General features: G+C 36.4%; 1 protein-coding gene across 1 annotated transcript in view; it reads right to left on the minus strand.

Annotated features, from left to right (window-relative positions):
* Positions 1 to 15,835, minus strand: part of LOC129725907 (sodium-dependent serotonin transporter) — a 138,124-nt gene that overhangs the window by 17,207 nt on the left and 105,082 nt on the right. The window contains exons 5-6 of the mRNA XM_055682336.1: positions 6,401 to 6,674; positions 5,866 to 6,339 (exon numbers count right to left, since the gene is read on the minus strand). Coding sequence (XP_055538311.1) covers positions 5,866 to 6,339; positions 6,401 to 6,674 — 748 coding nt within the window. The remainder of the gene's footprint in view (positions 1 to 5,865; positions 6,340 to 6,400; positions 6,675 to 15,835) is intronic.

Raw genomic sequence — 15,835 nt, forward strand, 5'->3', positions numbered from 1 at the left:
GCAATGTTAACGTGTTCTTAAACGCAACTTTTGCATGATTCACATACCTGTCAAAGTTAACCATTGCATGCCCGGTGTAATTTTTCATATTTTCGAAAAATTCTTCTAACTCAGTCAAAACTCAATCAAATTTGATCAAACAAGTTTCCAAATAATAAAAAAAAGTATTGAATTTACTTAGAGTAATCTTAGTTGAGGGTTAATTACGTTAAATTTGGAGAAGTGAGTAAAGTTTGATAAAAGCTCAAGAAATGTAATATCATTAAAGAAATACGGATGAATTCGCAGGAAACCACAAAGATTTTATTTTAGAGCTAGTTTTTGAGCTTTTGCAACAAACCGAATTGAAATCGGTCTAACTACGATCAAATAAGAGCAATTTTAGCAACAAGCAGCTCGTGAACCAGAATAAACAAATTTTAACCTGAAATATCGTTATTTTTGTTTCCAAACTAGCTGTTTATGATATATTTCAGTACAGAAATCATCATTAATCTTGAGCAAATCGAAAAAAAGCACATTGCTAAAATTCGTGTCAGTAATCGACGCAGGTAATCGATTAATTCGGTTATTCAGTGGGAGATAATCGATGACAAAATATTCGATTATTACGCAGTCTAATCGACTAATCGATTAACCGAACGATTACCGGACATCACTAACCATGCATCGTAGTTGGCTGATTCTGGTGTTGCATCATTTTGGCGTTATGTCAGTAGTATGATATTGACTTTCCGCAGCTCTGTCCGGTACATCCTCGTACTCGCAGTCGCTAGGGTACGAAGTGTTATTCATTACTATTGAATATTCAATTGCTGTGTGAAATGCTTCATTTTTCCAGATGGGAGTCAATGATGCATCTACACAGAAGTCTTCGGTGCAGTTTGTGAATAATAGGTCTAAATATGCATTTTGTTTGTTTTTGACATGATTGATTTGATATAGACCGAGTTCTGAGGATTTGCCAAAAAGATACCGCAGTGTTTCGTTTTCGCCTACGACTGGGAGTAAGATAGATTCATTTTCAATGTCTACAATAAAGTCTGCATTACGTTGGTTGAAGTCGCCATAGACATGCAGTTTTACTTCTGGTTTCATGTTAGACATAATAGATTCTAGAGTTTTGAAAAATAATTCATATGAATGTTTATGAGCATGTTCCGGTGGAAAGTACACGGAACAGAAGCTTTTTCTTTGCCAGCAATAAATGCTTTGGCCCATACATGTTCAAATTCTTTATATTTGTCGGATATTATTTCGTCAGAAGTAAAGTCTGCATTAATGGCAATGAGGACTCCACCGCCTGAATTTTTCGACTGGTAGACAAATTCCGGTCGTGCCGGAATACATTATAATTGTTTCCAAATACTTCTTCGCGTCTTACGCTTTCGTCCCAGCTACTCTCAGTTCCTAAAATTTTTTTGAAAGGTGATACCAATAGGTTTTGCTGAATTTCTTTCATTTTGCTTGGGCTTTTCAAAGCGATTGAAATTCTGACAGTAGATAAGAATTTCAGTCGCATTCTGTCGAAGAAGCGAAGAAGTGTTAGTCAAATTGTTACTTAGGGTAGGGAACATATTCTAAGCAGCTTTAGGAACCGCCTGTGTATTCAGACGCAATACTCGAAATTTGTTGGGTGAAATTCAAACAGTAGTATATCAATCTGTTCTTTATCATTTTCTCTGTCAGAACTTGTTTTCAGATTGTAAAATTAAGTTAGCGAACTTTAACAATAATCAATTAAAGTTACCAATCGAGGGACACTATTCCAATCACCCCGAACCTATTTTAAGCAGTTTCCATCTTTTCTGCAGGCGTTCTTTTGCAGCACCCAAAGTGGCTCCTGAATGGCTGCAATAAAGGTCGATTTGTTTCTAATGATCTTTGTTCACTGATTCCTTTGTGATTAACGGTATTTCTTATATTCGTAAAACAGCTAGACTATCAAAGTTTTCGTTTCCATAATTAAAAATGTCGATATTGATCAAAAAGCAGGAGTTTGAGGCCAGTTTTCTGCGACTGATTAAAATAGGCGCTACTGCTTAAGCCGTTCCTTACCCTATGTTAAAATTTAATGTTTCTGCCTCAGAAGAGGGCGTCCTCACTTGCGAAAATTTGATGTACATTATTTATTTATTGTACATTATTTGATGTACATTATTTCGCTTTGTGGAATATACTAAAACCATGCCAAAACTGTTTTCATAGAACCACCGTTTTGAGCTCAGTTTTGTCCGATTTAAGATCTGTTTTTTTTTAAGATGGGTATGAAGATGCTATATTATAATAAAATGGCGTCGAAAAAACATAGTAATTTTCCGATTTCTCAAAAATTTAAAATGACGCTACTGTTGCCTCTTAAGGTGAAATGTGTTCAAACTCAGGGAAATTTGTTTTGCGTTAAAATACATGAAAAATCATACATAGAAGCCGAGGCAGGAAAAAATTATGTTGCACTGTATTGTGGGTCACTTTAGACATTCAAGATCTTTTTTTTGTATGAAATCCGTGAAATCTCATCACAAAAGTTATTTTATTGTTGTAACAGCTTGAAAATAATTTATTTTATTCAGTCTTGTCTTGATACAATATTATGAAAAAGTAACAAAAATAGTTTAAATTTGGACTGCCCCACCATTGTCCACTGCAAAGTATAACATTATTAGAATGATGAATCACTTCGTTCAATCCCCGAACAAGATAGCATTTTAGTGACATTTGCAAATTCGAATTTATTTCAATCGTATGAATAAGATTAGAACTGAGTTAAAAAAATACTACGGCTAATAAAAATTATTCAGTTTTTTCAGAATAGACATATTTTTGGTAATAGTGATCCATAATCGTGCCTGACTCATTATCATGGAGTAACCGTGCTATGCGTAAAAATGCCGTGGAAAAGTTCTTAAAATGCCACTAGAGAAACAAACTTCAGCAGTAAATGTATTAAAATGTGTGTAGAAAAATTGTGAATAATCAAAATGAGGTGAACCAGCCGCCGGCTGAAAGCCTCAAAAAAAATATAGACAAAAATATAATCAAAATGTCACAGCAAATATGTCAGTGTATTGTTCAAAAACTGTCGAAACGCTGTTAAAAAAATTGACATATATTAGGACTTCAATCTTTGTCGATTTATTCATTGTACAAATGTTCGTAATGCATGTCACACATTCGTTGTGCGAAATTAGAGCAAAAATTGTGCGAATTGACGAGACACATTGGTTGAAAGAGACTTGAACTTTTACGTGTATTTGAAGCATAAAGAATGCATATGAGAACTACAAAACGTCGGTAAGAAGTTGTCGATACAGTGAGGAAATATTGAATTCCAAATTCTAAATTGAAGGCTAAACCTTAGGGCATCTTCGGCGGTGGTCTATTTTTGAAACAACTTTATACTAGATTTACAACAGCGAAATTTGAATAGAACCAGCTAATATAGACCAACTTTTCGTTCTCCGCACCGGTGTTGTATATCTTGTTGTTTTAAACCGCTGACATCTGTCACACTTTCAACGATTTAATACCCCATGCTATCAGTTTATGAGACTTGTTTTAATAAAAAGCATTTAATAGTTAACAAACGGAAATTCGATAAGTTTTACGCACATTTAACGATTACTTTGGCAAGACACTTTAAATCCACAAGACTTTATGGATTTGACGGTTTGACCCGAGCATCAGTGACATTTTTCAGGATGGATTGGTATGATCTAAAAATTTCTGCTACAAATAGGGCTTCGGAGGATAGCGAAAAACGTTTGATCGCGGAGATGTTCATCTTCCGTTTTCGTGTCATCAATCTTTCAGAATCTTGCAGTTCTTTAAACTTGGGTTCGGTGTTGAGGATATTGAAACAAGCCTACATTTTAAGTTTCAGTTCAGTGTCTTCGAAGAACATTTTTCTTGCCTCTTGAGGCCTTCTCTAGTCCCACTACAATTAGGGCGATAAACGAATAGCCAACATATTTGGCTTCCTGGTGGCTGATGATTGCAAACCAAGTAATTGAACCTACGGTTATGGTCTTCCAGCATTCTCCCTTTTGCTAGAAAGTTTCCTTAAAGCCAAGAACGACAAACATGTTCATTTTCTTCTTCAGAAAAACCACAAAAATGAATTGTGAATAATCATGAAAAATCTTTGTTTTATTTATCCCCCAACTCAGGCAAAATGCGTATATGTAAAAAGCTAAAATGAGGTATTCAATTAAAATATGACATTTTACCCACCTATTGGTAGCGTACAAAGCGTTTTAGAACGATCTATTTCCTGTTCCAAAAAGTGACTAAAATAGATCAAAACGTATACCAGTTTCAAATATCTTCAATTTAGATCTGGTATAAAACAAAATTTACACCACCGGTGCAGCAATGAATTTGAGTTTGTTCCAAAAAAATAGAACAAAACAACGATTTGGACCACCGCTGAAGATGCCCTCAAAACATCGAAATGAAAGATTGTATAACTATTGTAGTAAATTTATTGGGAACCGCGAATTTGTACAAAATATAACTTTTATCAATCTCAATTGTGATAATTTCGCTATCAAATTTTCCACTCTTCACTGATCTACTGTTAATCAATGATTTGAAACTTCAGGCAGAAAAAAAAGCCCTGTACTAACCCTTGGAACAACAGCGAACCTAACCTCAAACAGCTCATAAATCATTCATAAGCTTGTACACGAGTTTGACATAGCGTTTGTTCTGTTTGCCCTTTTTGAAACGCCCGCCGCTCCGAACTTACACAGCATAGCATAAATTAATCGTTTGGAAGACTAATTTCCATCATATCAGGATATCAGGACAATCATGCCACCAACCAGCAAGCAGTGAGGCACCGTGTGGTCGACCGTCCACAGCTCAGCCCTTCATGCATTTAAACATGAAATTGGCAGTAAACCAGTGAACGTTTCCACCCGGAGAGGTATCGTCCCGAGGCTGGCAAAGTGATTGCATTAACGCAAACATTATTTATCCCCGTTCTCAGAAGCCGCAAACGTAGAGTGGAAGCTGTCCTAGTTTTTTCTTTTGTCCGCTATCAATTCAAGTTATTTAGATACGCCAATGGTTTCACACGAGAATCTTGCCTTTTTTTTTCTCTTTTGCTTACTCCTTCCATCATTAGTAAGCCGCGCGTAAGAATCGTTAGAACTGTTGCCATCGTCACTTGTTGAAATGAGAGAGAGAGAGAGTGAGGAAGTAGACAGAGAGCGTTCAGTCAAACGCTAAATTGAATTGATTTCTTCTGCCCCCCACTCTTACACCTCACACTGTCCTTCCTAACAACGACATTGAAAAGAATCAGAATACAATTGATAGTGGTTAAGGTTTTATTTATTTAGCCTGATTTTTTCATCCTGCCGGAATGGTCTCTCAAGTGCGAAGTGCGGTCCCCCGATTCTCGGATTACGTTCCCCTGCCTCAAACCAGCAAGTACATACACCGTTTCCGACTGATGGACTTTCGATGTTTAGTGGTTGAAGTTTCCCACCCTGTGTCTCTATTTATTGCACTGCTGACTGACTGACAGGCACAGCTTGTAATTCGCAATGTTGGTAGGCAACACAGTGCACAAGACTTGCACAACGGAGGAGGCTTTGAATTGAAGGAAAATAAAACGGTCTTTAGTTGGAGACTTCAACGCGTCATGAAGGTGGAAGAGTAAACTAATTATTTTCTGTCCGATTTCACGTGGTTGTATATGGATCAATTTTAGTTTTAAATATCTGATTAATTTTTGCTCTTCAAGAAAATAAATTTATTTAAAGAAAGGTAAAACAGCACATGAATGATATATACAGTATTCATATCAGTGGAACTACGTTTGCCCCAAAATTATTAGAACCGTGAAATACTTACGTAAGTCATCGTCGGTAGCGCACAGATATAGATCAGTGCCAACAGGATCAACACAAACAGTTCCCGCCGCCTTCCGATAACCCGTGGATATTCATCGCACAAAGCCGTAATCATCGCTTCCAACCCGCCGAAGGTGCTGTCCAATCCCAATGTGATCAGCATCAGGAAGAAAATAATCGACCAAAAGATCGATCCTTTCATCATGGCGATTGCTTCCGGATAGACGATAAACACCAATCCCGGTCCTTCCAGGCCGACATCTTCGATCGATTTGTTCTGCACGTTCGCCATGTAACCGAGCACGGAGAAAATCACAAACCCGGCCAGGAAGCTGGTCAGACAGTTAATGCTACTTGTCAGCAGAGCGTCTCGATAGCAGTTGTTGTTGAACTTATTGTAGCTTGATAGTGCCAACAGTGTGCCGAAACCGGGTCCTAGTGAGAAAAAGATTTGCGACGCAGCGTCGATCCACACCTGAGGATGAAAAACTAGGATAGGATTTTCATACTAAGTGTAATGGCACCAGAAAACTCACCTTCGAGTTCTTCAGTTTGTGCCACTCCGGCGTCAGATAGTATCGGATCCCTTCGGCCGCCCCCGGCAGTGTTACCCCGCGGGCAAGCAGAATCAACAGCACCACGTACGGGGCGAGCGCCGTCACCCAAACCGCCTTGCCGGCACTCTTGACCCCCTTCCAGAGGGCGAAGTAAACCAGAACAAACACTCCAAAAACACACAACGCCAGCGATGGCTTCACCGGTCCCATATAGTCCAATCCGTCCGATTTGTACTGCTCCAGAACCTGGCGCCTGTTGGGAAGGTAAAAGGAAAAGGTGAAAATAACTAGTAAAATCGAAAAAAAAATCTGGAACAGAATGTAGGATCACAGCAACACTGGGGTGATGGACGATGCACTGTTTTTGAGGGATTTTACGCGAAATCGTAAAAGGTAAGTTTGCAATGCTCTTTCAGTTTTTAGTTAGACTCCATGAAGTTGGTGTCATCGGTTAATATGATTGAATTTGCATACATAAAATCACAAAAAATGAGTTTATATTTAAAATGAATCAATTTTACGAAATTTCGGTCCCAGATTGAGATAATTAAAAATGTTCCAATTCTCATAAAATAATATGAAATTTATAACAAAAATATGTTTTTAATATTTTACCTCGAGAACTGAAATATATATTTCTCAATTCAATTTAATTATATTCAAATATTTAAGAAATGAAATGTTTCAGAAAACAGTTGACAGATTTAATGAAAACCACATACCTGCAGATTATAAAAAATAGAAAAGATAGCAGCCTGCGTAAAAATAACCAATGGCTTTTTTTCGCCACATATCGCACGCAAAAAGGCTCTGTGATGTAAACTCTCAAAATTTCTCGAGTGCTTCTAGAAAAATTAGTATTAGGGGAAATTAACTTCCCGCCTACCTGTGTAAACTCCGCCATGACTTGTGATATTTTCTGAAAAAACATCGAAGTCCTGTACGCGCGGTCATTCGACCGTGCGGAACGCTTGATAAAACAAGTAAACATTCATTAAAAATAGTTCAACTTAATTCCACCTCACACGCTCCTTAAATTTTACTCCAAATTGAGCAACTTTGACTCAATTTTACATTGTCTATTAAAACGTCAAAAATTGAGTAAGTTTCGTTTACCGAACTGAGTAACAGTTACTCAGATTGTCATAATTTTCTACTTTACTCTTTTTTTGAGTGGTATTGAGAACATTTAAAAACGTTTCGCTAAAAATAAGTTGTTGTTTGGAAAAACGTGTTGTATTGTTTTTCAAAAAAAGTGTTTTTTTAATTGTGTATTAGAGTTCCTACAGATATGAGAATGGTTATGGATTTTTTGGCATGAGTACTATTAAAAACCTCAAGTCACAGTTCCTGGGTAACAGTGAACCGTATTGCTGCGGTTTTTAATGAAGCTGCTAAGGCAGAAGATACACTCATGATTTGATAAGGTTTGTTTTTTATTACATATATGTATATGCAAAATACAGATTTGAAAAAAAACTTGTAATTTTGTTATAATTTTATGGAACAATCCTCTGGCAGTTTCATTCATCAAAGGGATCAATAGTCAAAACGAGCAAACTGAGTAGCTTTTACTCACTTTCATTTCAAAGCAATTTTTAAAGAAGAGGGTGTTTCCTATTCAATTTCTGACACATGGTGACTCTACCCATAAATTGAAATTTCATTTCAAAGCAATTTTTAAAGAAGAGGGTGTTTTCTATTCAATTTCTGACACATGGTGACTCTACCCATAAATGAGTAATATCATAAAAACTCTGTTCAGAGTAGGTTCACTTTTAACGAAAGTGAGTGACATCTCACTCAGTTTAGAGTTAAATTTGACGAGCGTGTATGAAAAAGAGACCATCCTCTTTTTCGATTGTTTTCGCCGTGTCCTTTGCCAACCTACACTTAGTCACAGTTATCTAGGGCTCGCCCAAAATCCACGTGGACACAATTGTCATTAGGAAAAAATAAACGAAAGGAATATAGTCACAAATTATGCTTTGAATGATTGAAAACACGCCAAAAAAGCAACACAGTAGATTCCAAAATCCACACCAATCCAATCCATTGATTTCTAAAATAGTTGTAAATCGCACGATGACACCAAATGAGATACAAAAACACTTCTTCTTTCAAATAAAAAAGTTGAATTCTGAATTCAGTTCAAAATGGTTGAAAAATGTTTCTGAAGGCTAGGAAAAAAACTATAATGGAAATAATTGTTTAATTGGACAGAAAACATTAAAATAGAATAGATTATAAATTGGTTAAAAAATGCTTCTTAGATTAAGAAGAATCAGAAGAAAAAAATATTCAAAATTCCTATGGAAAGAACGGATAAAGCAAGCGAACTAGGTATTTCGAACAAACGTCAAATGCTTGGGAACGCTCCTGGAGTCCAGAGAAAAAAAAACAAAAATTTAGAAAATTATCTCCATTTTGGTTCAAATTACACAGTGCAACAAAAATTTACTTTTTCTTTTACCTTCGCCTCTATGCATAATTTTGACGCAAAAACAAATTTCTTCGAGTTTGAACACATTTCACCTTAACCCATTCCACGCGGGTGATTCCATATGGCTTCACCTGACATATAAACTTTGATAACAGTTCAACAACTATACTTGAAATTTCTAACGATGAAAATATTCTAAGCAGTTGGAGAACAGATTGATCTTCAACATGCAATATAGTTTGTGCCAATTATGCATGTGGTTGCTGAGTAATGAGAGTTTCAATGTCATTTTTCGATGTAAAACCTGATCTCCGCCGGACAGCAGTGGCGCCATTTTGATTTTTTGAGAAATTGGAAATTTTCGATGTTTTTTCGACGCCATTTTGTTTTAAAGTCAAATATGAAAATTCTAAGAGTTTGACCACTTATTAGCATCCTCTTACCCATCTTAAAAAAAACAGATCTCAAATCGGACAAAAGTTCAAAACGGGGATTCTACGAGAACGGTTTTTGCATGGTTTTAGTATCTTTCAAATTTTCGGCAACATTGCATGGAAAATGATGACAACGAAACATGCTGACAAAATATGAAGGTGCGGAAGCAAGAAAAGTTTGTCTGCATCAAGTAGACAACAAAGAGAAAAAAATCTCAAAAATTCCACTTATTCAAAATCGAAATCGAAAAAATTACAAATTATGAGATTACACTTTAATTGTTATTCGAGCTTAGAAACTAATTAAAGAGATAAAAATCTCAGAGAAAAAACACTTTAGTGTATTTTTGTTGTTTTTTGAAGGATGAAATTTTTATCTACTGCTTTGATCAAGCACTGTATATTTTGACAAGATTATTCCCCAATTCTTTTATCTAGAATAATCAGTAAATTTCTATAATTTTATCCTAATTCGTTTGGTTTTTGATGCTGTTAGATTTCAATTAACACTTTTCAGTTTTCTTCGCTAGTATTTAATATACATCACGAAAAACTTTTTACAAGTGAGGTTTTTTACGTGCATTTTGGAATTCACAGTGTTTCCATTACACCTTCATTACACCGTTGGAATGGTATAAGTGTCAAAACTTATTCCTAAATTCATTTTTTTGGTGTACAACTTTTTTTTATGAAAACTCAAGCTATTCCCAATACTCTATTCTTTGACCAAAAATTTGTGTTTTTTTTTATTTTTTGCCAACAATTATTCGGAAAAGTTTACTCCTTACAAAATATACTGTAATGTATACCCGAGTTTAAGGAGATTATAGAGACTATTTATAATATCAATTCATAATTTGTAAAGATATTATTAGAAGAGCTGGGAAAACACGAAACAATAACCCTTACCGACCGATCCCACACAATTGTGTAGGTTAAAAATGACTGATAACAAAACCTAAATCGAAGCAAGTCCTATATAAAAACACTTCCTCGCTTCTTTTTTTTATTTTTCGTAGCAGCTGCGATGTTGACACTAGCGGTGTGAAAAATAAAACTACGAATAGGACGTTCAAAAAGCGAGAGAGACGGTTTTGTTTAAGTCACCTTCTACCTACGCAATTATATGGGCCCGGTCGTAAAGGGATAAACAACGACCTCCAGGAATTTTACGTTGGGCTGTTCCAGTGAAGAAAGTGGTCCATCCAAAGCAGGGTAAATTAACCTATAGTGGACCCCTTTCCTAAAGTGGGGTACCTGTCTGATTACCTCAGTTTATGCGAAAACTTGAAGAAGTCTCAGAAAACTTTCAACGAGGAACATCTTATCTAGTCAATCTACATCACAAATATTTACAAATTCTGATTTATGTTAAGAGGAATTGAGTTAATCTGACGGGTGGTCCACTATAGGTTAATAAAGAAAAGGGGTCCACATTAGGTTGATTTACTCTAGTTTTACCCTACGCGGTTGGTTTCTACGCAGATTTCGGAATTCATAAAGTTTTCACACGGATTTCGAAACTCAGGCAGTTTTTACACAAACTACGCAGATTTCCCAGGGAAGTCGTTTTTCGCCTGCTTTTTTTAATTATAGAGCAATTCTCGCTGAAACCGTCCCACTGGTGACATGAGGTCTTTCAAAAAGGATATTTTTTGTCTAATTGATTGAAGGTAGCGAAAAAATGAGAAAACCGCTTTGGTTAGTTCCCTTTGATTGACCCCTCGGGCACAAATCGGTTAAACGGTTTTTACAAAAATAGATTTTTGAGCAATTCTTGACCTTTTTATTGATATATTTCTCTTGAATTCGTCATTGAACCCCCTACAACCAACACATCGTTTTCAAGAAGAATGATAGAGCTTTCATTTGAAGTAGAAGAAAATTGTCCGCCATCTTGGATCTCACCGCCATCTTGGAATTCATCAGAAAAATGTGTTTTTGAGCAAGTTCGCAACCACCGATTTTGAATTTGACATCACCATTGGAAAGCTGAGAAAAAAATGCTTTAAGATGCATTCAAAACATCAAGTGAGCATTGAGTTTACCCTGTCATTCTGGTCACTTTTCAAAATCGACAGTACAACGCATGACGTGCGGCCAATATCAGATCATGCTGAGCCTGTGGTGTGTGTCTGCGTGTAGTGTATATTAGGGGCCATCCTTGTTCCTCGTGGACAGATTTTTAAGGATTTTGTTAAACCCCCCTCCCCCTTCCCCTCCCCCACAACTTCTCATATAAATTCTCAAAATTTTGTATGGACCGTGGACATCACACAGACCCCCTTCCGCAAAGTTGTCCGCGTGGAATGTGGATGGCCCAGTGCCTGTGTGACTTTGAGTCTGTTCACAAACTACGTAAAGCAAAAAATCATATCTTTGATCCCTTTTCACTGCATTCTCATTGTTTATTTCTTCACTCCCTCGCTTCTCCTTGACTGTAACGTAATTTGTGATTAAGCTTTTCTATGATTTTTTTTAGAACAAAGTTTGGTTCCCTGTACGGAGGACAGTTTTCGCGTGTTTAGTAATTAAACAAATTATTGTTAGATGTTGTTTTTGATACTGTTATATACTGTTGATTAAATGCATTAAACTACCATCAACAAAGGTATGGTATACCAAGGTATGGTATACTAAGGTATAGTATGAATCAAGTATATCCCGAGTAATCTGGAGACGATTTGCGTATGCCAGCTTAAATAAAGTAAGAGTAGAATCATTACTTTTTTGATCCCTAGCAAATTCTTATCGACGAAAAAGGTACGTTTGCTACCTAACGAAATTCAGCCAATTGATTAAAAGCTGTTCAAAAATTACGTGCGTGGGTGCACTTACTACCGCTGAACTAAGATCACTGACTGTCCACATCATACGCACACCACAGGCTCAGTATATTGCGTTGATAATATCAAATCACGCGCGCAATGCGTTGAACTGTTTGAAGCTCGATTTTGAGAAGTGACCAGAATGACAAGATAACCTCAATGCTCACCAAATATTTTGAATGTATCTTAAAGCATTTTTTCTCAGCTTTCCAATGGTGATATCAAACATAAAATCGGTGGTTGCGAACTTGCTCAAAAACACGTTTTTCTGTTAAAATCCAAGATGGCGGTGAGATCCAAGATGGCGGCCAATTTTTTTCTACTTCAGATGAAAGCTCTATCATTTCTCTTGAAAACTATGTGTTGGTTGTAGGGGGTTCAATGACGAATTCAAGAGAAATAAATCAATAAAAATGTCAAGAAGGCATAAAAATATCCTTTTTGAAAGACCTCATGTCATCAGCGGGACGGTTTCAACGAGAATTGCTCATATCTATTTTCTTTCGGCGGAATATAGATTAAAACCGCCTTTGTGGTCTATACCACGTCCTTCAGTGGACCGGTCTGATTAAGTCAATGTAAGTGAAAACTCGAGGAATTTCCAGAAAATTGTTATCGGGAAACATCTTATCCAGCTAAACTGCTTAGATTTATATCAAATCTAATCCAGCTTAGATTTATATCAAGAGATGCTGCCGCACACGAAGAACGTGTAGAATCAGCCCAAAAACAATTCCTTCTATACAGGCGGGGGCCTAGCGTAGTTGGTAACGTCTCCGCCAATCACGCTCGACGCCTGGGTTTGAACCCCAACGCCGAAATAGGTGTCGATGGTTTTGGGGTGCCGTGATCCACTCACAACCAACCTAACTTGTCTAGATTCAACCCTAGCCGACATCGGGAGATTTTTTGAGGAGAAAAATCTCTGGGATCACGCCTTCCATCGTATGAGGAAGTAAAGCCGTTGGCGCCGGTCCATTATTCAACGGGTCGTAAATTAAGGTCCTGGGTGGAGTCGCCTCCCTGGGCGTCGGTGATTGGCACAACAACAGTAGCGGAACTAAACCGACGGAAAATAAGTAAGAATAAAAAAAATCTTTCTATACGCGCTTCGCAACTTGAATTGGACTGCATTTCCTCTGCCATCGTATGAAGCACGTTGCATGCTCATTGATATGCAAACACTAAACAACGCCGCGAATTTGCAATGCTATTCTTCGTCAATGACATTATTCCCAATCGTTTAGACTCGTCTGCATTACTATCACAACTCCACTTTTATACACCTTCACGGCATCTTAGAACAAGAAAACTTTTTTTAAAAAATAGTGCAGAACACATTATGCAAAAAAATGGTCCCATAAATCGAATTATGCGTGAGTTCAATCTACATTGTGAAGTCATTGCACAGTGGTCCAATAAGGTAAAAAGTGGAACTTAATTCCAAAGCATCTTTCACCTTCATCCTAGCTGAATAGTGTCTTCGGAACAATTGTTTGTATGAATGACTCACATAATCGCAAATTGTCAAAAGTTATGAAATGTTTACTCTACTAAAAATGCAAAAACTTACTTTTTTGTGTTAAGAAATAGAGGAATGGTTTATTCAGTAAAGTTGTAGATAATTCAAAAATATGAAACTTTGTTGAATAAATAAAAATCCTATTTTCATTGGGTACAAAGTTATGGAGTATATCATAAAAAACTTACTTAGAATTCAGTTTTTTGTACCTAACTTTTGTTAGTTGCATTTTACACGAAAGTGTTGTTCGGAGGAATTGTTGGAGCACACATAACACACATTTTTGCCGAAAATTGTACATCTCCAGAACGGTTCCTTTCATAGTTATATCACATTTTAGCTTATTTTTTCGATAACTTGAAGAACGTATAGAGTAAAAACTTACAAGTTAGTTACATTTTTCAACAAAATGTTCTAAAAAAGCATTTGGACTTACAAAACACACGTTTTTGTTAAGACCACACATCTCCAAGACTTTTCCTTACAAAGTTATAGCATATTTCAGTTTATTTCCCGATAACTTTAACAGCGTATAAAATAAAGAGCGGATGGATTGGGACGGATGAAACTTATGACAGTTTTAAGTACTCGAGCTAAACTTTAAGAGAAAATATTGGCGTCATGATTCCACTTGCTCCTTTTTACCTTATATGTTTTTGAAATTATCAAAACAAATAAGTTAAAATATGCTATAACTTTGTAAGGAAAAGTCCTGGAGATGTGTGGTCTTTAACAAAAACGTGCGTTTTGTAAGCACAAATGCTTCTTTTCAACAACGTTTTCTTGTAACATGTAACTAACAAAAGTTAAGTACAACAAATCACAAGAAGGTTGTATGCAAAGCCACGACCGCAAGGTTGAAGTAGAATACTTTTACAAGAATAATAACACGGCTGCTTGCGTGTCAGTCATTTTTTCTAGTTAATAAACGTTAACCGTTCATTGGCAGTATTGTAATTTCTTTTTGTTTGATATTTTGAATGAAGTTCATTGAATATTTTTAAATTTTGTGCAAATGAGAAGTTGAAGTGCTGCCGAATTGTAATATGCACATTTAATACGACATCATTAAACGGGAACGGAACAAAGGCTACGGTTATGCAGAACGCGAATGCCGGCGCGATGTGATTCGCCTTACCGTGGTGAAATGTACAGCTCTTTTTAAGGCGAAGTAGAGCAACACATTTCAACAGATTTCGTCTTGCCGAATCGCATCGCGCCGATATTTGCGTTCTGCATGACCGTAGCCAAACACTAAGCGACGCAAACACGTAATAATAGTCAGAGTATGCATGAAGATGAAGATAAATAACTTTGGATTATAGCGCAAAACGAGAAAATATTAACTCTTCAAATATTCATTTGTGTTCTTCAAATTTCAGTTGTTCAATTGAATATCCGATGAAATGCCTGTTTATTATCTGATGAAGCTCTTATATAGGCTAAATGATGCATTCCCAATTTACTAGGTCCATAATTCTGCCGACTGTGCTTGGGAATGCGACCAATCGGAGGTCGAATTTTGTGTTTTGACAAGGCTCAAGAATTTTCAATAGTACAATAGTTCGAATGATAAAATTGCAATTTCATGCATTTGGTTGGATTCTTAGAAGATTTTCTAATCGATTACTGCAAAAACGAAGGAAATCCATCGAAAACTAACCGATTTATTAGCATTTGGAATTTTTCTCACTTTTTTCAGTTTTAGATTTTCATTTCACATCCCTATGTAGCCGAACTTCCTGAGAGAAGTATTCTACTTCAAAATTAAATCTTCATTATTTCATTTGTTGTCCTTATAAAGGACAATTGTTCAATTTATCATAGGATGTAGTGTTTATCTTACATCTCTGTGTAACCTTGATAGTGAGGACTAAGGCGCACGGTCAACACAATAAGAAAGGTGTTTTCACATTGAAAACTAGACACCAGAGGGGATTCACTGTTGTCAAATTTCATATATGTGTACGTTATCGCAGATCAACTCTGGTCCATGACGTTTGTTGGTCCATGATGTTTGTAACTATGAACAATAATGGGGGAAAAATCACTACCAACACATTCATGAAAGTTTTTTGCGGTTTCTCGAGTTTTGATAAAATAAAACGTTCGAATTTTTTAATATTTTACATCGATCAATTTCATGACTAAAAAGAACAAAAACCAAAACAAACGCCATGTTGCCGT

The sequence above is a fragment of the Wyeomyia smithii genome, chromosome 2 (assembly GCF_029784165.1).
Source record: "Wyeomyia smithii strain HCP4-BCI-WySm-NY-G18 chromosome 2, ASM2978416v1, whole genome shotgun sequence".
Taxonomy (NCBI): Eukaryota; Metazoa; Arthropoda; class Insecta; order Diptera; family Culicidae; genus Wyeomyia; species Wyeomyia smithii.